The following is a 21,571-nucleotide window of genomic DNA, read 5'->3' as shown; positions in this document are numbered from 1 at the left end:
GACTTCTTAGTTCTTAATAAGCTAATGTATATTGTGTTGCTAGATAAATGGGATAAATTAAGTGACGTTTTCTGAACTTAACTACAAAACTGTTTCGTAGGACTATTGTTACAAGAACACACCTCAAGAATATTTGCTTTTGTTAACTCCAGTGCTTTTTTAATTACTTCAACTTACTTCATTTTCTAAGTTTATCTTTATGATTTTTCATGACTATAGTTTGTAGAAATACACTTACAAAATAACATGGTACATGCCTGCATATTGTATTTATATAAATGCCAAACAAAAGTTTTATGATGTTAAGGGACTTTTGGTATTTTCCATTCCATTTCATTTAAAAAATGCTGGTTGTGGTTGAACACTATGGCTCATACCTGTAATCATCACAGCACTTTGGGAGGCTGAAATGGAAGAATCACTTGAGTCCAGGAGTTTGAGACCAGCCTGGGCAATGTAGTGAGACCCCATCTCTTAAAACAGTAAATAAATTAGCGAGTGCCTAGTCCTAGCTACTGGGAGGGTGTGTGGGGTGGTGGGGGGAGGGGCTGAGATGGGAGGGTCACTTGAGCCCAGGATCTAGGCTGCAGTGAGCTATGATGACACTGCTGCACTGGGCAACAGAGCCTGGGCAACAGAGTGAGACCCTGTCTCAAAAAAAAAAAAAAAAAGCTGATTATGACTGTTAAAGTGATTTCATGATTCACTAATGTGGCAACCCTCAATTTGAAAAACACTAGTCTGTGTGGTCACTTAGAAATTTCTTTTTCTGAGACAGGGTCTTGCTCTTGTTCAGGCTGGAGTGCAAGAATGTGACCTTAGCTCACTCCAGCCTTGAACTCCTGGGCTCAAGAGATGATCACTTTTTTTTTTAAACTGCTTTCTTAAGTTCGTTTCTTGGTTTTGAGGGATAGTGGCAAATCAAATTTGCAAAATTCTCTAGTTTTTAATTTGTTTCAAATTTATGGCACTATGTGGTCACGTTGTTGCTATTTCTTTAGTAGTGCCCCGAGATTCAAAATAATTAAGCAGGAAGCTTTGAAGTCTTCTAATTAGACTAGGCAAGAACTAAATGTAATTAAGCAGGAAGCTTTGAAGTCTTCTAATTAGACTAGGCAAGAACTAAATGTAATATTTTTTAGTGTTTAAGTAAGCATTAGTGATAGACTATAAAGTTTCATCTTTTTTATTAGATTGCTGAGCTGAAAAGAGGTGCTGAAATTATTGTTTGCACACCTGGTCGAATGATTGACATGTTAGCAGCTAACAGTGGTAAGTCAGGGGTATTTTTTTTGGTGTCTTTTATTTTTGAATTCTTTACATTTTTTTGTTAAAACAGATGCAAGAAACCAACAAAGGGTTTCTATATTTCTTCTTAAAGCTGCAGTATCTTAAAATTTGTAGCCTGTAGTCCCAGCTACTTGGGAGGCTGAGACAGGAGAATAGGTTGAACCTGGGAGGCGGAGCTTGCAGTGAGCCAAGATCGCACCACTGTACTCCAGCCTGGGTGACAGAGTGAGACTCTGTCTCAAAAAAAAAAAAAAAGAAATTGTAACAAGTTAATTATTACAAGCATTAATGATATTTTTGCAATTTAAAATTTTTTTTCAGAAGTAACTCCATCTGATCATAACTTGGATTCTTAATCCATTTTTGGCCTGGCTTTGCTTAGTAAAAGAGTGGGGTAGTAGCCTTTTCTTTATTACAAAATTTAGACTTTTTCTCCACATGAGCTAGTATTTTCTTATGATACTACATAAATTAAGATATTGCAGCTTCAAGAAATTTTATCTTTTGTAAATATTGCATGTTTGTAGCTCAAATGTTATGCTTTGTTAAATTATTCCCTATCAAAACTCTTACTAAACTGTTGACATTATTTAACTTCTGTGGAGAAAGGCCCTTCAAGATTTATAGAACTGGGCTTCCGAGACTTAAACCATCAAAGGTAGGTAATTTAATGCTGTTCCCGACCTTGCAAAACTAATTGGGGCTACAAATGCTAGTGTGGAATACTTAAATATTAGATAGCACTTATTTTGGCACTTTTTATTTTTTGAAGAAAATGCTCTCAGAGGTTTCCATTGCAATATTTAGGGTGTACATAATAGAGTATTAAAAACTGAGTTAGTGCATGTTTCTAATAGTATTCTGCTTGAATTTCTAATTCTACTTGTACATGAAGTTGGCAAAGTGACATCGAAATTGTTTGAGAAATCATTGTGCTTGTCTAGCATATGGAAAGTTTTGGTTTGAATGCTGATTAAATAATCCCTTGTTTTTTTTTGTTTGTTTGTTTGTTTTTTCTCAATGCTGCATTGATAAGTCTTCTCCTGAAATTCATCTTGATTAATTTTACCTTTTTCTCTTATCTGTCATTGTGGTCTATTTTTAAATAACTATTTTATACGTGTTTTTGCCAGGTGATTGATTCAACAGTTGATAGCAATGCTTCTGTTAATATTTTAGAAGGAATTTCCTATGTATGTATTTTGTTTTCACTGGTTAGGAAGCCAGTTGCATTTAAGTCAGTGGGTTCACTTAATAAAATTGGGATTTATACCTTTGTATGGAAAATGTATTTATGTAATATATTTTGGTATTTAAAGTTTTGTGTGATACGTTAGTTTCCTAATGCTGTCAAATAGCTTCTCATTAAGGATTTGACATGCCCGTTTAAGAAGCTTCTAAATATATGGAAGTAGGTTATAAAATAATAGAGAGAGACATTTTCTGTGTCTAAAATAGTTAGCACTAGAACTTGCTTTCCACACATACGCTGTAATCTCTAATATGTTTTTTTCTAGGTGATGCTGTCAGATAATGGCTGATGTGGCTCGATGCTTCATCTCAGTCTTAGTTTTATGATGTGTTTTGGAGAGGGCTGTTTTCTGAATTTTACAGGTTCTTCAGGCCCTATGATGGTATGCAAGAGACGAGTTTGACAAAATAAAGGGCCTCATATACCCATTGTCAGAAAGTATTTGCCACTAGATTAAGACATTGTAGATCAAAATTTCTTTTCACTTTTTAAAGATACCTAACTTACCCCTCTGGTTAAGTCAGGCATTTTAGTTTCCTTTACAGTTTTTAAAAGTTCTTGGTAGCCATAAAATGAATTGTGACTGATTTTTAGTTTTCTTTTTGTCTTTATTTTTCTTTTCATCTTAGGTCGGGTCACAAATCTTCGAAGAGTGACATATGTTGTTTTAGATGAAGCAGACAGAATGTTTGACATGGGTTTTGAACCCCAGGTAATCATTACATTTCTTAAGTGTTTTGAAATGTAAATATAACTTTGTAGCTGCCATGAGAATGAAATGTTCATGTGGTTTCTGAAATTCACATACACGCTTTTCTGTCACACGGTAATACAGAAGACTGGGGACATACAGTATTGAAGTACATATTTATGTTTCAGATTCCTCATAAAACTTCTTCAGGAGGTATTTATACTGGCATTTCTTAGCCATCTAAGACCAACAGCAGTAAAACTAGAATTGGAGTGCTAATAATAGAGCTTAAGCCTTATTTTTATATTTTTTGAGATGGAGTCTTGCTCTGTCGCCCAGGCTGCAGTGCAGTGAAGAGCGATCACCACTCACTGCAACCTCCGCCTCCTGGGTTCAAGCAATTCTCCTGCCTCAGCCTCCCGAGTACCTGGGACTACAGGTGCCCTCCACCACTTCTGGCTAACTTTTGTATTTTTAGTAGAGATGGAGTTTCACCATGTTGGCCAGGCTGGGCTCGAACTCCTGACCTCCGGTGATCCACCCGCCTTGGCCTCCCAAAGTTTTGGGATTACAGGCGTGAGCCGCTGCGCCCGGCCCATTGTCTTTTTAAATAAATTCTTTTAATTCATGCTTTTAGATACCTCATTATCTAGTCTAGATAGCACGTTATTTACATTTACCAAAGTCATTCATGTTTGCTAAGATAGTGGCCCAAAGAATTTGTCTAGCTTAGGTTTTTATATTCCTTATATATGCTCTTTGCTCAGGTACAAAATTTCAGTGATGCACATTTATAGGAACACATTTTAAAGGTGGTAGATGAGGTCAGGAGATCGAGACCATCCTGGCTATCACGGTGAAACCCCGTACCTACTAAAAATACAAAAAAATTAGCCGGGCGTGGTGGCAGGCGCCTGTAGTCCCAGCTACTCGGGAGGCTGAGGCAGGAGAATGGCGTGAACCCGGGCGGCGGAGCTTGCAGTGAGCTGAGATCGCGCTACTGCACTCCAGCCTGGGAGACAGAGTGAGACTCCGTCTCAAAAGTAGAAAGTTTTCTTAAGAAGAGCATTGTGAATTGTCAATAGGCTGTAGTTGCCAAAAAATGAATAAAAAAGGATTATAAGAGACCACAGTAATGGAAATGTGCATGGAAAAGGGATAAGGCAAATGTCATATTTAGCCATTTTAGTTTATCCATGTACTCTCCAAAAATTTATTGCCTGTTATATGATAGTGCACATATCGTATTTAGATTTAGGGACTGCATTCTAAATGAGATGTAAATAGAGGAACACAGAGGAAGCAGGATTATGGTAATGCTTGAACCATATGAGAAACAGTTAAAATGATATTTAGCTTTAGGCAGGGCATGGTGGCTCATGCCTTTAATCCCAGCAATTTGGGAGGCCGAGGCAGGCAAATCACTTGAAGTCAGGAGATCAGCCTAGCCTGGCCAACATCGTGAAACCCCGTCTCTACTAAAAATACAAAAATTAGCTGGACATGGTGACGGGCGCCTGGAATCCCAGCTACTTGGAGGCTGAGGCAGGAGAATCACTTGAACCTGGGAGGCACAGGGTGTAGTGAGCCGAGATCGCATTACTGTACTCAAGCCTGGGTGACAGAACTAGACTTAGTCTCAAAAAGTAATAATATAATAATAATAATAATCAGCTTTGAGTAGAAGATAAGATAGCATCCTTTAACTCTGAACAAGTGTCACATGAAAGCAGCATTGAATTTATTTTTTTCGTCCCAAGGAGTACAAATGAGATCCAGTGGGGAAGTCATATGAAGCTTGATCTGAGTTTAGTTTGAGAAGGACTGAATAAACATTATTTGCAAATGAAACGTTGCTTCATGAGGGAGCGGGGGCTGATATACTGAATATCTGTTTCTTCCAGGTGTTCAAGCAGAGTCGGGGGTCTGTTTGTTGTGGAAAGAGAGTAAAGAGAATTGAAGTATCAGGTGGAACACAGTCACGTGCCCTTTAATGTCTTTCCCAATCATGTGAAATCTTAGATTTTATTATAATGCTTTAAGTAGATAGAGTGATTGATAGGGACCTTCTGGTAAACCAAGTTCTGTTTTTTGTTTTTTTTTTTTGAGACGGAGTCTCGCTGTCACCCAGGTTGGAGTGCAGTGGTGCGATCTCGGCTCACTGCAGGCTCCGCCTTCTGGGTTCACGCCGTTCTCCTGCCTCAACGTCCCGAGTAGCTGGGACCACAGGCGCCCGCCACCTCGCCTGGCTAATTTTTTGCATTTTTAGTAGAGACGGGGTTTCACTGTGTTAGCCAGGATGGTCTCCATCTCCTGACCTCGTGATCCACCCGCCTCGGCCTCCCAAAATGCTGGGATTACAGGCATGAGCCACCGCGCCCGGCCACCAAGTTCTTACAGAGTGAGTTCAAAACAACATTTTCCATTGAAAGGCAAAGTGTGAATCATTCCTTGCCATGAATACATACAGACACATAAGTACATATAAACAAAATAAATGATTAATTCAGCATTCTCATGTATTTATGTCCGTGTATGTGCTTATGTACATGTATGTGCGTATGTACAGGTGTGTAAGTACATGAGAGAGAAATGCTGAATAATTGTGGGTAACTGAAAACCTGCTAGAGGCTGGGCGTGGTGATGTATGCTTAGGATCTCTGCGCTTTGGGAGGTCGAGACAGGTGGATTGCTTGAGTTCAGGAGTTCAAGACAAGCAGGGGCAACATGACGAAACCTCGTCTCTACAAAAAAATATAAAAATTAGCTGGGTGTGGGGGCGTGTGCCTATTGTCCCAGCTACTCAGCAGACTGAAGTAGCAGGATTGCTTGAGCCTGGGAGATAGAGGCTGTGGTGAGCCAACATAATGCCTCTGCACTCCAGCCTGGGCAACAGTGAGACTGTGTCTCAAAAAAAAAGAGAGGCCAGGCACAGTGGCTCACGCCTGTAATCCCAGCACTTTGGGAGGCTGAGGCGGGTGGATCACGAGGTCAGGAGTTCGAGACCACCCTGGCCAACATGATGAAACCCTGTCTCTACTAAAAATACAAAAATTAGCCGGGCATGGTGGAGGGCGCCTGTAGTCCCAGCTACTTGGGAGGCTGAGGCAGGAGAATCGCTTGAACCCGGGAGGTGGAGGTTGCAGTGAGCCGAGATCACACCATTGCACCTCAGCCTGGGAGACAAGCGCCAGACTCCGTCTCAAAAAAAAAAAAAAAAACAAAAAAAAAAACCAAGAAAAAAGAGGAAAATTTCGATTTAGTTTGTGATTATTTTGTGAGCTTCATAGATTAAAAAACACTAAGTAAGGTTTCAGTGTCATGCAGCACTATTTGGAGGTGTAGCAACAAAAGACACTATCATGTAAATGAAAGCTAGTGCTATTGAATGCAAAGCTGCACACTGACTTATGCCTCGAGAAGAGTTGGGAAGCAGTAGTGTGCTTCCAGGCATAATTCTGTATTGAAGAAAATAGTGAGAATTGGGAATTATTTTTATTTATTTATTTATTTTGAGACAGAGTTTCCACTCTGTTGCCTAGGCTGAAGTGCAGTGGCTCACTGCAACCTCCGCCTCCCAGGTTCAAGTGATTCTCCTGCCTCACCCTCCTGAGTAGCTGGTATTACAGGCGTGTGCCACTACGCCTGGCTAACTTTTGTATTTTTAGTAGAAACAGGGTTTCACCAGGTTGGCCGGGGCTGGTCTCGAACCCCTGAGCTCAAGTGATCCGCCTGCCTTGACCTCCCAAAGTGCTGGGATTACAGGCCTGAGCCACCACACCCTGCCTGAAAACTGAACATTTGAATTTAGTAATGTGGTAACTTGGGAATCAGATTCTCCCCTTTCCCTAGGGTTTACTGTTTTTTATTACTGTTACTGTTTATTATTATTTTTTTCATTGTTGTAGGCAGTCTGGCAAGGATTGCCCTGAGGTGTAAACTTAAGGTCATCTCATGTGTTTTCTGAGCCTGTGGTATTCTCTATGTGTGGTTACTTTGTAATTTTCTCTGGATATTCATTTGTTTTTTAATCTCCTAGTATTTAATTTTTGGCTGTCAAAAGGAGAAAAATTAAGGCAGAGGGAAGGGGCATCAGATTTTAAATCCCCTGGTAGTCACTTCAGCTTGAGAGGCCCGGGCTTGTAGTGGTCTGTGGGGTGTGAATGCAACAATAACAGCCAGGTGTCTCTTTGTCTTCACCTCTGTGATCTTCTGAGCAATCAGAGCAGAGATCCTCCATATTTGGAAGACAGAGTCCTTCTTGACGACCCTGGCTCTTGCAAGCTCTGTACAGTTTGCTTCAGAAACATGTGTATGCCTGCCTGCTGTGGGGCTGTATGTGGGGGATGGTTAACTGCTGCTGTGCTACCAGCTGAAAATGGCAGAAAATAGCCACAATTTATCTTCCAGGCTTTTCCCAGGAAGTTGCAAACCTTCTGTAGACTCCAGAGTTCCAAAGTGGTTACATCAGACAAATTCTACCAGCACAATTGTTGTCTAGGTGTGGATACAGATTCCTGGTGATTCCTGTTCTGCCAACTTCCCAGAATCCTCCTCTTTTTGTCTGTTTTTATTGCATATTCCTAGTACTTAGAACAGTACCTGGTTCAAGATGGGTCTTTAATAAAAATATGTTGAATAAATGAAGGAAAACAGTGGTAGTTGGTTGTATCCTAGATATAATTTGAAGATAGAGCACTGTATTTGTTGATGGATTGGTTGTAAGATGAGTGACAGAGATGAATCAAAGATGTCTCCTAGATTTTTGGCCTAAGCATGTGTGGAGTTGTCATTTCTTGAGATTGGGAGACTGTGGGACTGGCAAAACCTAGACAGTTGTTCTCCAAAGTTCCTTTTACTTGGTTTTAACATTGCATAAGCTTTGAAGACCATATTTACCATATTTATTTGTAATGTTTTCTTTTTCTCAGGTCATGCGCATAGTGGATAATGTTCGTCCTGATCGACAGACGGTTATGTTTTCAGCTACTTTCCCCAGAGCTATGGAGGCTTTGGCTCGCAGGATCCTGAGTAAACCTATTGAAGTACAAGTTGGAGGCAGGAGTGTGGTTTGCTCAGATGTGGAGCAACAAGTGGTGGGTACCATCTTTAGGAAATTCCCAGTTTCCTTGATACTTAGGTGGTATGTGTGATTCTTTTAGGATCACTGTTTGTGAGGTAGGCAAGGTAATTTCTACACTTGATCTTAGCCAAAAGGCCGAGAAGCGATTGGCAAGGTAATTTCTAAAATGAAGTCGTATACCACTACTGTAGCCTTCAGTATTTTACCAGAGAAACTTAACTATGCTGTTCCATGTAACTATTTAAAATGCTCTTTTTTTTTTCTGGGTGCAGTGGTGCATGCCTGAGTTTCAGCTTTTCAGTCCCTGTAGTTCTGGGCTGTAGTGCACTATGCCTATCTTTGTCCATACTAAGTTCAGCATCAGTGTGGTGACCTCCTGGTAACAGGGGACCACCAGATTGCCTAAAGAATGGGATATTCTGTCCAGGGAAGAAAAACAGAACAGGTAAAAACTTTTGTGCTGATCGTAGTTGGAGCACATCTGTGAATAGCACCCTAGGCATAGTGAGCCCTGTCTCTTTAAAGACAAATAAAATAAAACGTTGTTTTAGTTTCTGTCACCAAAAGTGGTGAGTGGTGAATGGTGAGCTGATATATAGAAATGTCACATACCAGATGGGCATGGTGACTCATGCCTGTAATCCCAGTATTTTGGGAGACCATGGTAGGAGGATCACTTGAGGCCAGGAGCTGGAGACTAGCTTGGGCAATATAGTGAGACCCCTGTCTCTACAAAGGAAAAAGAAATGTCACATACCTATTTTATTTTTTGGTTACTAGGATATGAAATTAAGAGCCAGAGAGAACAGATGATCATTTGCCCTCATTTGCAAGCCTGTTAAACCCTGAAAGATTACAATTTTTTTTTACTGTTTACAATTAAAATCAACATCTTCCTAGCCCTTGGTAAAGATATAGCAAGATATTGTCATTTATTCATTCACCACAAATAAAATGAATATTTCTGTCCAGGGGATCCATTTGCATTTTCACTTCATTAACTTGATACAATATGGTGTTTTCAGATTGTGATTGAAGAAGAAAAGAAATTCTTGAAGTTACTTGAGCTTCTAGGCCATTATCAAGAGTCAGGATCTGTCATTATATTTGTGGATAAGCAGGAACATGCTGATGGTCTTCTTAAGGATTTAATGAGAGCATCTTATCCTTGCATGTCTCTTCATGGAGGTAATTATTCACTTGATTCACACATAAAATATCTATTAAGTACTTGCCAAGCATTGTGCTGTGTTCTCGATGATATTTACTTTGTTCTCTGTAATTCAGAACTAAATTTTATATCAATTTTTACTCAAAGTGCTTTGTGGGAGTAAGATTATTATTGTCCCATCTAAGAGAAAGAAAATCATACAGGCATACTTTGGTTTGACCAAGTTCCATTGCCGTTTATCAACTACGGAGGAATTGCATTTAAATTTTCTCTGTGTTATACCATTTCCATTGCGCATGCTATCTGTAGGTTTTCATGATTCACTTTAAAGAGCTTTTATTGAAATTTCAAAGTAACATTTTAATTTCTTGTGATATTGCTATCACATACATGTAATAGCAATATCACAGTATGTGGAACTAGAACACAAAACACAGACCGGGCGCGGTAGCTCACGCCTATAATCCTAGCACTTTGAGAGGCCGAGGCGGGCAAATCACCCGAGGTCAGTAGTTGGAGACCAGTCTGACCAACATGGCGAAACTCCATCTGTACTAAAAATACAAAACTTAGCTCGGCATGGTGGCACATGCCTGTAATCCCAGCTACTTGGGAGGCTGAGGCAGGAGAATCGCTTGAACCCGGGAGGTGGAGGTTGCTGGGAGGCAGAGGTTGTGGTGAGCCGAGATTGCACCATTGCACTCCAGTCTGGGCAACAATAGCGAAACTCCGTCTCAAAAAAAAAACAACAACAACACACAAAACACATGGAACAGAGGCAGTTTGAATTATTCTCATTAACTAAGTGTTCTGGCTATCAGTAGCTTAGTAATGAATCCAAAATTTAGTTGCAATAGTTACTTATTTTGCTTATGAATCTTCAATTTCCTCAGAGCCCACTGTGTGTATCTAGTCTCTGTTTCATGCTGTATCTGCTGGGACACAGTGGAGCTGGGCATCACCTACCACTCTACCTCACTTTATGTGGCTGGCAAATTGGTACTGGCTCTTGACTAGGAGCTCAGTTAGGCCTTGGTCACGGGCCCTTGTGGGCCTCTGTATGAGGCTGCTTGGCCAAGAGGAAAGAACAAGAAGCTGCCCAGCCAGTTAAAGATGATACTGGAGTTGGCAGAGCTTTCATTTCTGCCATATACAATAGGTTTGTTACCACACTGGCCCAGATTGAAGGGGATGGAGGCATAGATGTCACTTCTTGATTGAGAGAGTGTCATCCCACATGCAGAAAAGCATATGGAATAGGACATATCTTTGAAATACAGTCTACTTCCAGCAGGCTTCATATGGGATGAAATTAAAGGGGCTTTGAAGATTTGTGTTTGGTTAACTTTTAATGTTTGAAAATGATTTTTTATTTATTTATTTTGAGACGGAGTTTCGCTCTTGTTGCCCAGGCTGGAGTGCAATGGTGCAATCCTGGCTCACTGCAACCTCTGCCTCCCAGGTTCAAGTGATTCTCCTGCCTCAGCCTCCCCAGTAGCTGGGATTACAGACGTGCACCACCACGCCTGGCTAATTGTGTATTTTTAGTAGAGACGGGGTTTCTCCGTGTTGGTCAGGCTGGTCTCGAACTGCCGACCTCTGGTGATCCACCCACCTCAGCCTCCCAAAGTGCTGGGAATATAGGCGTGAGCCACCGTGCCCGGCCTGAAAATGACTTTTTTGTGTGTGGTAAATACTCACTACATAAAATATCCCTGCCCCCACCATTTTTTTGTTGTTGTTGTTTGTTTGTTTGAGACAGGGTCTTGCTCTGTCACCCAGGCTGGAGTGCAGTGGTGCGATCTCAGCTCACTGCAACCTCTGCCTCCCGCCTCCTGGGTTCAAGCAGTTCTTGTGCCTCAGCCTCCCAAGTTGCTGGTATTATAGGTGCATGCCACCATGCCTGACTAATTTTTTGTGTGTGTTTTAGTAGAGACAGGGTTACGCCATGTTGGCCAGGCTGTTCTTGAATTCCTGACCCCAGATAATCCGCTTGCCTTGGCCTCCCAAAGTGCTGGGATTACATGCGTGAACCACACGCCAGGCCTTAGAATGTACCATTTTTTGTATATAATTCAGTGACATTAAGTATATTCACAATGCTATAACTTTCACTAGTGTCTATTTCTAGAACGTTTTAATCACCCTGAATAGAAACTACTATTTTAAGTAACAAGTTTCTTTCCCCATCCGTGAGCAGTCGCTCATAACCACTATTCTGCTTTCTGTCTCTATGCATTTGCCTATTCTGGGTACCTCCTATAAGTAGAATCATATATTCTATGTCTTTTTGTGACTGGTCTTTTTCACTTAGCAAAATGCTTTCAAGGTTCATCTGTGTTGTAGCATTTGTCAGATTTTCTTTGTAAGGCTGAATAATATTCCATTGTATGTATATACAGCCAGCCCTTTGTGTCCATAGACTGCAGATTGAAAATATTTGGAAAAAAATTTTTCCGTCCTGAACATGCACAAAATCTGTTCTTCTGGTCATTATTCCCTAAACAATACATTATTAAAAACTATCTATTAATACATAGCATTTACATTGTAATTGGTGGTTTTAAGTAATCTAGAGTTTTTTTAAATTTTCAGGAGGATGTAGGTGATATGGGCATACTATGCCATTTTATGTAAGAGACTTGAGCATCCTAGGATTTTGGTATCTGCCAGGGGCTCTGGAACCAGTCCCCTGAGGATACTGAGCGATGACTATATTTGTTTATCATTTTTTTTAGCTACTATTCTTTGTCTACCCACACATCAATTTTTCTTAATTTTTCACACATTTCAAATAAATTGGAGATCAGGTTACAACATTTCATGTCAATGTGCATATCATTAACACTAGTTCAAAACTTGTTTCACTTTTTTTTTTTTTTCTGAGACAGAGTCTCCCTATGCTGCCCAGGCTTGTCTCGAACTTCTGGGCTCAAGCAATCATCCCTCCTCAGCCTCCTAAGTAGCTGGGACTACAGCAAAATTTGTGAATATTAAAAAAAAAAAAAAAAAGGCCAGCCGGGCACGGTCGCTCACGCCTGTAATCCCAGCACTTTGGGAGGTTGAGGCGGGTGGATCACTTGAGCTCAGGAGTTTGGGACCAGCCTGGCCAACATGGTGAAACCTCGTCTCTACTAAATATACAAAAATTAGCGAGGTGTGGTGGCGGGTGCCTGTAATCCCAGCCACTCAGGAGGCTGAGACAGGAAAATCGCTTAATCCTGGGAGGTGGAGGTTGCGGTAAGCAGAGATTGCACCATTGCACTCTGGCCTGGGCGACAAAAGTGAGACTCCATCTCAAGAAAAAAAAAACAAAACCCTAATCTGGGCACAGTGTTGCATGCCTGTAGTCCCAGCTACTCAGGAGACTGAGGTGGAAGGAGTGCTTGAGTCTAGGAGTTCGAGGCCAGTCTGGGCAACATAGTGAGACTCTGTCTCTTAAAAACAAACCAAAAAAAATCTAAGAAATTTCCCTCAGTTTATCTCTGTCCCTACCCCTCCAGAGTTAACCAGTTTTATTTTTTTTAGATGGAATGTCGCTCTATCGCCCAGGCTAGAGTGCAGTGGCATGATCTAGGCTCACTGCAACCTCCACCTCCCAGGTTCAAGTGATTCTCCTGCCTCAGCCTCCTGGGTAGCTGGGACTACAGGCATGCACCGCCATGCTCGGCTAATTTTTGTGTTTTTAGTAGAGACGAGATTTGACTATGTTGGCCAGGATGGTCTCGAACTCCTGACCTCAAGTGATCCACCTGCCTCGGCCTTCCAAAGTGCTGGGGTTATAGGCGTGAGCTCCTGCACCTGGCCTGAGTCAAGTACTTTAAACAAATTTTATCGACATGGATTAGTTTTTTTTTACCTCTTAGAATTATAGATAAATGGAGTCATATATAATGCATTGTTATTTATGTAAGGTTTCTTTTAGCATATGCCTTTTGAGATTGATCCGTGTTGTTGCATGAATCAGTAGTTCTTCCCCTTTTATTGCTGAATAACATTCTATTATATGACTATGCCACAGTTTAGTCATTTCTGTTGGACACTGGGGGTGGGGGCTGCTTCCAGTATTTTGGTTGCTTTAGCCACATCCCACAGAATACAGCATAATCATGTTGCAGAACAGTTCCATCACTTCCTAAAAAACTCCCTCATTGTGTCCCTATAAAGGCAATTAATTATAAAGGTAGCTTTCCCCATCCATAACCGCTGGCAACCACTTGTGTTTTTTTTTTTTTTTTTTTTTTAAGACAGAGTTTTGCCCTTGTTGCCCAGGCTGTAGTGCAATGATGCCATCTCGGCTCACTGCAACCTCCACCTCCTGGGTTCAAGCGATTCTCCTGCGTCAGCCTCCTAAGTAGCTGGGATTACCGGCATGTGCCACCTCGTTTCACTAATTTTTGTAATTTTAGTAGAGATGGGTTGTCGCCATGTTGGTCAGGGTAGTCTTGAACTCCTGACCTCAGGTGATCCACCTGACTCAGCCTCCCAAAGTGCTGGGGTTACAGGCTGAGCCACCACGCCTGACTTCATGTATTCTTTTAAGAATGTTTGTAGGCCGGGTGCAGTAACTCATGCCTGTAATCCCAGCACTTTGGGAGGCCGAGTTGGGCAGACTGCTTCAGTCTGGGAGTTTAAGACCAGTCTGGGCAGCATAGCAAGACCCCATCTCTATGAAAAAATTTAAAAACTATAAAAAATTAGCCTCCCAGCTACTCAGGAGGCTGAGGTGGGAGGGAGGATTGTTTGAGCCTGGGAGGCGGAGGTTGCAGCGAGCCGAGATTATGCCACTGTGCTCCCACCTTGGCGACAGAGTGAGACCCTGTCTCAAATGAAAAAAAAAAGTTTGTAATGGAATCCTACAGTATGTAACTTCTTGCAGTTGGCTTTTTTTTACTCAGCTTAATAACTTTGAAATGCATCCAAGTTTCAAGTTCTTTCATAATTTATTTATTTATTTTTTTCCTTGAGACAACTTTTCTCTGTTGCCCAGGCTGGAGTACAGTGGCACTCTCTCAGCTTGGCTCACTGCAACCTCTACCTCCCAGGCTCAAGCGATGCTCCCACCTCAGCCTCTTGAGTAGCTGGGACTACAGGAATGTGCCACCATGCCCAACTAATCTTTTTATATTTTTTTTGTGGAGATGGGGTTTCACCATGTTGCCCAGGCTGATCTCAAACTCTTGGGTTCAAGCAGTCCTCCCACCTCAAGCTCCAGAGTATTGGGATTCAAGCCTGAGCCATGGTGCCTGTCCTATAGTTCTTTTTTTCTTATTACTGAGTAGTATTCATTGTATGGATTTATCACTGTTTGTGTATCTGTTCATCTGTTTAAGGACATTTTAGTTGGTTGTTTTATGATTATGAATAAAGCTGCTGTTATTCAAATAAAGGTTTTTGTGTGAATGTCAGCTTTCATTTCTCTAGGGTAGATAACAAAGAATGGGATTGCTACATCATATGGTGACTGTATCTAGGGATGTTATTATTTGTATTTATTCTGTGTGGGGTTCATTTAACTTCTAGAATCTGTAAATTTATGTCCTGTTCTGAATTTGGGAAATTCTTCATTATTTCTTTTCCTTTCTTATTCTCTCTTTGGGACTTCAGTTATGTATATGTTTGACTTTTTGATATTGTCTCACTGATGCTTTGTTCAGTCTTTTTCAACCTTTTTTTTCCCCTCTGTAGATCAAATTGGATAATTTCTTTCTTTCTTTTTTTTTTTTTTTTTTTTTTTGAGATGGAGTTTTGTTCTTGTTGCCCAGGCTAAAGTGCAGTGGCACTATCTTGGCTCACTGCAACCTCCGCCTCCCGGGTTCAAGTGATTTTTGTGCCTCAGCCTCCTGAGCAGCTGGGATTACAGGTGTATGCTACCACGCCCTGCTAACTTTGTATTTTTAGTAGAGACAGGGTTTCATCATGTTGGTCAGGCTGGTCTCGAACTCCTGACATCAGGTGATCCACCCACCTCGGCCTCCCAAAGTGCTGGGGCTACAGGTGTGAGCCACTGTGTCCGGCCCTGATAATTTCTTTTACCCTGTCTTCAACATTATCTTTTTTTTTTTTTTTTTTTTTTTTTTTTTTTTTTTTTTTTTTTTTGTCATCTCCTATCTTCTGTTAAGCCCATCCAGTGAATTTTTGAATTCAGCTATTGTATTTTTTTAGTTCTAAAAGTACAAATATGTTCTCTTTTACATTTTCTTGTTTGTCTGATTAGATTTTCTAGACATTCCTTGTAAGCATTTTTAAAAAGTCTTGATCATAATTATTATATGTGCTTTGAAATCTTTGTTAATTTTAACATCTGGGTCATATTGATGTCAGTCTCTATTGACTGTCTTTTCTCTTGATTTTTGTTTTATGGTTTTGTCTTTGTATATCTAGTGATTTCTGTTTGTATACTGGACTTTGTGAATGATCCATTGTAGAGATTCTAAATTCTCAATTCTCTGGTGTCCTCCTCAAGTGGTGTTTTGTTTTTGTTTTTGTGTGGTTTGCAAATAGGGCATTAACTTGGCAGAACCCAGCATCCAAACTTTGTCTGCCTTTAATGGGCAGCATCTGAAATCTCTTACTTTTAAATTTTATTATTATTTTTTAGACAGAGTCTCACTCTGTCTCCCAGGCTGTGTGCAGTGGCGTGATCTCAGCTCACTGGACCTCAATCTCCCAGGTTCAGGCGATTTTCCTGCCTCAGTCTCCCAAGTAGCTGGGATGACAAGTGCGTGCCACCACGCCCAGCTAATTTTTGTGTTTTTAGTAGAGACGGGGTTTCACCATGTTGGCCAGGCTGGTCTGGACCTCCTGACCTCAGGTGATCCACCCACCTTGGCCTCCCAAAGTACTGGTATTACAGACCTGAGCCACTGAGCCTAGCCCTGAAATCTCTTAATTTTTTTTTTTTCATCCCAACTGCTTAGATTTTTGCCTCATGAATCTGTAGCTTAGGGGTCAGCCAGATAATTGGGCAGCATATATATGCACAGTTGTGGGTTTCTGCTCCATTCTTTTCAGGATTTATCTCCTGTTTCCCAGTCCTGAGTTTGTTTTGAACACTTTCTGGTGGTTTCTCTTATAAGACTGAGTTTCTGTTCAAGTTTTGATTTCCTCGCTTGGTCTGTGCACGGCCTGCCCCTAAGCAAAGAGTTTGAAATAAATAAGTAAGTAAATACAATCCTCTACACTTTGCCAGTGCCAGTGCAATACTTTCTTCCAAGTGTCAACTTTCTTCTCATTTCTGCTGCTGTTAGTCGCTCTCTAGTGTCTTTACATAGTTGCTCTTTATTTTGCCCAGAGTTCATAGTTGTTACCTGCCGGAGGGATTGGTCCAGTAAGGGTTTCTCCTACATTGTTGGGAATGTGTGTTTTTATATAGTAAGGAAGTTGTTTCCCGTAATACTTATCTTTAATACTCCTTTTATCTTTTTGGCCAGAATTGTATCGTATCATATGCTTAAGCCTCATTCATAGGCAAAGAGAATGACAAGTGATGATTCTTCTTTTTTTTTTTTTTTTTTTTTTTTTTTGAGACAATTTCTTAATGTCTTGCTCTGTCTCCCAGGCTGGAGTGCAGAGGTGTGATCACAGCTCACTGCATCCTCGACCTCCAGGGCTCAAGCTGTCTTCCCACCTCAGCTTCCTGAATAGCTGAGACTGCAGGCATGAGCCACCATGCCTAGCCTATTTTTGTATTTTTTGTAAAGATGGGTTTTCGCTATGTTGCCCAGGGTGATCTGCCCACTTTGGCCTCCCAAAGCGCTGGAATTACGGGCATATATCCTAGGACCTCTGAGAGTCCCTGAGATGTCAGGAGGTTTATGAGGCTATATGTATTTTCATAATAATCCAATGATGTTATTTGCCTTTTTCACTCTCATTCTCTCTAGTGTGTAGGGTTTGCTACAGACTAAATGACATGGTATATTGTGAAAGATTGAATACAGAAGATATGACACTCCAGTTATCTTCTATTAAGCCAGACCTGAAAAAGACTGGCAAAAATGTAAATCAGTGCCATTTGTCTTTTTTTTTTTTTTTTTTTTTTTTTGAGACAGGGTTTTACTCCGTCGCCCAAGGTGGAGTGCAGAGGCACAATCACAGCTTACTATAGCCTGGACCTCTCTTTGCTCCGGTGATCCTCCCACCTCAGCCACCCGAGGAGTTGGGACTACAAGCGCGTGCCACCACACCAGGCTAATTTTTTGTAGAGAGGGGGCTTTGCCATGTTGCCCAGGCTGGCCCGTTTGTCTTAATAAATTATTTTATTGTTCTGGAAAAGTTATTTTTCACAAAAATGTGCTTTTTATTTTAACATGTCATTGCTATTTTTTTTAGTCTTTTAATTTTTATTCAAAAGTAATTTTTAAAATTTAGCTCTCTGACTCTGTGCTTGTGCCTTTAACACTTTCACCATGATTTTCTGTTCTTTGATAAGGAAGGCATGCTTAATCCTGTCATGATCACATTTAACACACATGGAACCACCATAGGCTCTGCTGACATGTTTTTTTTGTTTTGGACATTCACGTGACAATATCAGATCTCACAACACAAACCCCTTGAAGTCTGCGTGGGCACATGCCACCTGCAGATTTTGGTGCTTTCCCAACTTTCTTGGTATAAAGGTAAACAATTCTATTACCAGGGATTCCAGACAGCCTAGTTTTGTTAAAGGCTGTGTTGTAGAAAGCCTATGACAGGGAGTATGTCAAATGCTTGACCGTTCTGAGTGCCTCTAGACAACATCCCTGGAAGAGGAACTGTATTTTTTTTTTTTTTGAGACGGAGTCTTGCTCTGTCGCCCAGGCTGGAGTGCGGTAGCACGATCTCAGCTCACTACAACCTCTACCTCCCAGGTTCAAGCTATTCTGCCTCAGCCTCCTGAATCGCTGGGTCTATAGGCGCCTGCCACCACACCTGGCTAAATTTTGTATTTTTAGTAGAGACGGAGTTTCACCATATTGACTAGGCTGGTCTTGAAATCCTGACCTTGTAATCCGCCCGCCTCAGCCTCCCAAAGTGCTGGAATTACAGGCATGAGCCACCGCGTCTGGCTGAGGAACTGTATTTTTAAACAAATCCAGTATTTAAAAATTTCCTTAGTTCTAATTTCTTTTCCTTTTTTTTTTTTGAGACAGAGTTTCACTCTTGTTACCCAGGCTGGAGTGCAGTGGCACGATCTTGGCTCACTGCAATCTCCACCTCCCAGGTTCAAGCAATTCTCCTGCTTCTGCCTTCCGAGTAGCTGGGATTACAGGTGGCTGCTACCATGCCCGGTTAATTTTTTTATATTTTTAGAAGAGACAGGGTTTTGCCATGTTGACCAGGCTGGTCTCAAACTCTTGACCTCAGGTGATCCTCCTGCCTCGGCCTCCCAAAGCGCTGGGATTACAGGCGTGAGCCTCTCCCCCAGCCTTTCTGTTCTAATTTCTAATACATTAAGTATTGATAGACAAGACCTAAACTAAAGCTCTTTGGGTGCAGGTCCTTATTGATTTTAAGAGTGTGAAGACATCCTAAAGGCCAGGCGTGTGGCTCACGCCTGTAATTTCAGCACTTTGGGATCACCCAAGGTCAGGAGTTCAAGACCAGCCTGGCCAACATGGCGAAACCCTGTCTCTACTAAAAATACAAAAATTAGCCAGGCATGGTGACAGTCACCTGTAGTCCCAGCTAGTGGGGAAGCTGAGGCAGGAGAATCGCTTGAAACTGGGAGGTGAAGGTTGCAGTGAGTCCAGATCACGCTATTGCACAAGCCTGGGCAACAAGAGTGAAACTCCATCTTAAAAAAAAAAAAAAAAAAAAAAAAAAGAGAGACATCCTGAAAATAGAAAGTTTGAGAAGGGCTGGTTTACACCAAGCACGATTCACTCTTTTGAGACTGGGATTAGGCCTGTCTCTCATTTGATGTATACCTGACTATGTTTTGGGTTGGTATGTGAACAAAATTGGGGTTATTTTAAAAAGGAAGGGGGTTCATGGTTTTTGGGTTGATATCCCATATGCTGCTTCGGTTAGCATATTATATTCAATTCTAAGGAATCAATTTTGTGTGATTATGTTGGTAAGGATACCTTAGGCTAAAGTAAAAGTTTTGGTATTTTCAAATTATAAACTTAAATTTATATTGATATTGATTTCATTAAATTTTCTTAGGCGATTTTTTTGGTGAAGTGTTAGATTCCAGTTTGTTTGACAGTGATTCAAATACTTTCTTTTTAAATCAATCCTTGAAGAGTACCTTTAAAATTTTAGGTAGTACTAAGAATTACTATTGGTAATTATTTACATGCTAAACAGTGTATGGTAAACCCAGATTTTCTGTGAAATCTTCCATTGAAAGCATGAGTTTTAAGTTTTGAGAGTTTATCTTATTCCCTTCTCTATTACCAGAGTTTCCTGGGAACCTCATCATAAAATATTTTGTGGCCTGCGCATGTCGTAATAGAACTTTATGGTATTTTATACTCTGCTTTGCCATTCATACTAAACCTCTTTGGATCATTTATTTAAGAGAGATCCATTTGGGTACTTTTAAACCAGTATTCCTAAAACTTTAATTTGCATATGTTAATCACCTAAGGGTTTTTTAAAATGCAGATTTTGATTCAGTAGTTTGGAGTATAACCCTAGATTCTGCATTTCCTTTTTTTTTTTTTTCCCGAGACAGAGTCATGCTCTGTCGCCCAGGCTGGAGTGCAGTGGTGCGATCTCAGCTCATGGCAACCTCTGCCTCCCAGGTTCAAGCATGTGCCACCATGCCTGGCTTTTTTTTTTTTTGTATTTTTAGTAGAGATGGGGTTTCACCATGTTGGTCAGGCTGGTCTCGAACTCCTGACCTCATGGTCTGCCCGCCTCGGTCTCTCAAAGTGCTGGGATTACAGGCATGAGCCATCGCGCCTGGCCTAGATTCTGCATTTCTAACAAGCTCCCAGGTGATGCTGCTCTGGTCCTTGCACAAAACTGAGTAGCAAGGCTCTAAATAACCTACAGGGAAAGGAGAAAGATCTAACTCTTGTCATTATAGGCTGAATGTTTCTGACTTTTCTCGCTTTGGCTCCCAAACAGGTTTAAGTTAATTTCTGATATTGGACCTTTGCAAATATAAACCTTATATAGAAGAAAGGGGGCAATACAAGACCAGAGTTGAAAGACTCATAAATGAGTTAATAGCAATAACCTTTAATCTTGCCATTACATTTTCTTAGTCTTTTATTTTCTATATTTTAGGAGTTGGATGTGTCAATTTGTTCTTCACTGAGTTTAGATTCTTGTTCAGAAGAGATGGAAAATTTAATTTGAGCATGTTTTACAGCTCTTTAATTTACTTGCAGGCATTGATCAATATGACAGAGATAGCATCATAAATGACTTTAAGAATGGGACCTGCAAACTTCTTGTGGCTACCTCTGTTGCTGCCCGAGGTCTAGATGTGAAACATCTGATTCTTGTAGTAAATTATAGCTGCCCCAACCATTATGAGGATTATGTACACAGAGCAGGGCGGACTGGAAGAGCAGGAAACAAGGTAAAAATAAGTTTTTTATAGTTGATCTTCATTATATTAAAATACAGGTGTTTCTTTAGTATTTTAAGGAGTAGATAATAGGAGTTACGGAGACATTTTGAAAATCTTTAATCCACATAGTGTGAAGAGTGGTTGATGTTAATAATTTATATACATGTACAGGTCTAAGTATTGTTCAAATTATCAGATACCTAGCTGTTCTTTATAGGCAGATCCTGTTAACAGTTTGTCTTCCCTTTTAGGTTTTTCCCCTCATGCCTAAACATTTCTATACAGATGTTCCTTGATTTATGATGGGGTTACAATGTCCCGATAAACCCATCGTAAGTTGAAAATGCATTTAATATACCTGACGTACTAAACATCATAGTAGCCTAGCCTACCTTTAGCATGCTCAGAACACTTATATTAGCCTATACTTGGGCATCATCATCTAACACAAAGCCTATTTTATAATAAAGTATTGAATATCTCATGCAATTTACTGAATACTGTACTGGAAGTGAAAAACAATGGTTGTATAGGTACTCAAAGTACAATTTCTACTGAATGCATAT

At 40.7% G+C, this 21,571-nt stretch overlaps 1 protein-coding gene across 2 annotated transcripts in view; it reads left to right on the top strand.

Moving 5' to 3' along the window:
- The window catches only part of DDX46 (DEAD-box helicase 46), a 76,918-nt gene that overhangs the window by 32,725 nt on the left and 22,622 nt on the right, over positions 1 to 21,571 (top strand). For both annotated transcript variants that reach the window (XM_003266394.4, XM_030828946.1), the window contains exons 12-16: positions 1,194 to 1,272; positions 3,172 to 3,254; positions 8,165 to 8,329; positions 9,342 to 9,504; positions 20,821 to 21,014. In XM_003266394.4, coding sequence (XP_003266442.1) covers positions 1,194 to 1,272; positions 3,172 to 3,254; positions 8,165 to 8,329; positions 9,342 to 9,504; positions 20,821 to 21,014 — 684 coding nt within the window. The remainder of the gene's footprint in view (positions 1 to 1,193; positions 1,273 to 3,171; positions 3,255 to 8,164; positions 8,330 to 9,341; positions 9,505 to 20,820; positions 21,015 to 21,571) is intronic.

Source organism: Nomascus leucogenys, chromosome 2, assembly GCF_006542625.1.
Source record: "Nomascus leucogenys isolate Asia chromosome 2, Asia_NLE_v1, whole genome shotgun sequence".
Classification (NCBI taxonomy): Eukaryota; Metazoa; Chordata; class Mammalia; order Primates; family Hylobatidae; genus Nomascus; species Nomascus leucogenys.
The sequence above is the reverse complement of the archived record's forward strand: the minus strand, read 5'-3'. Positions and strand labels throughout refer to the sequence as shown.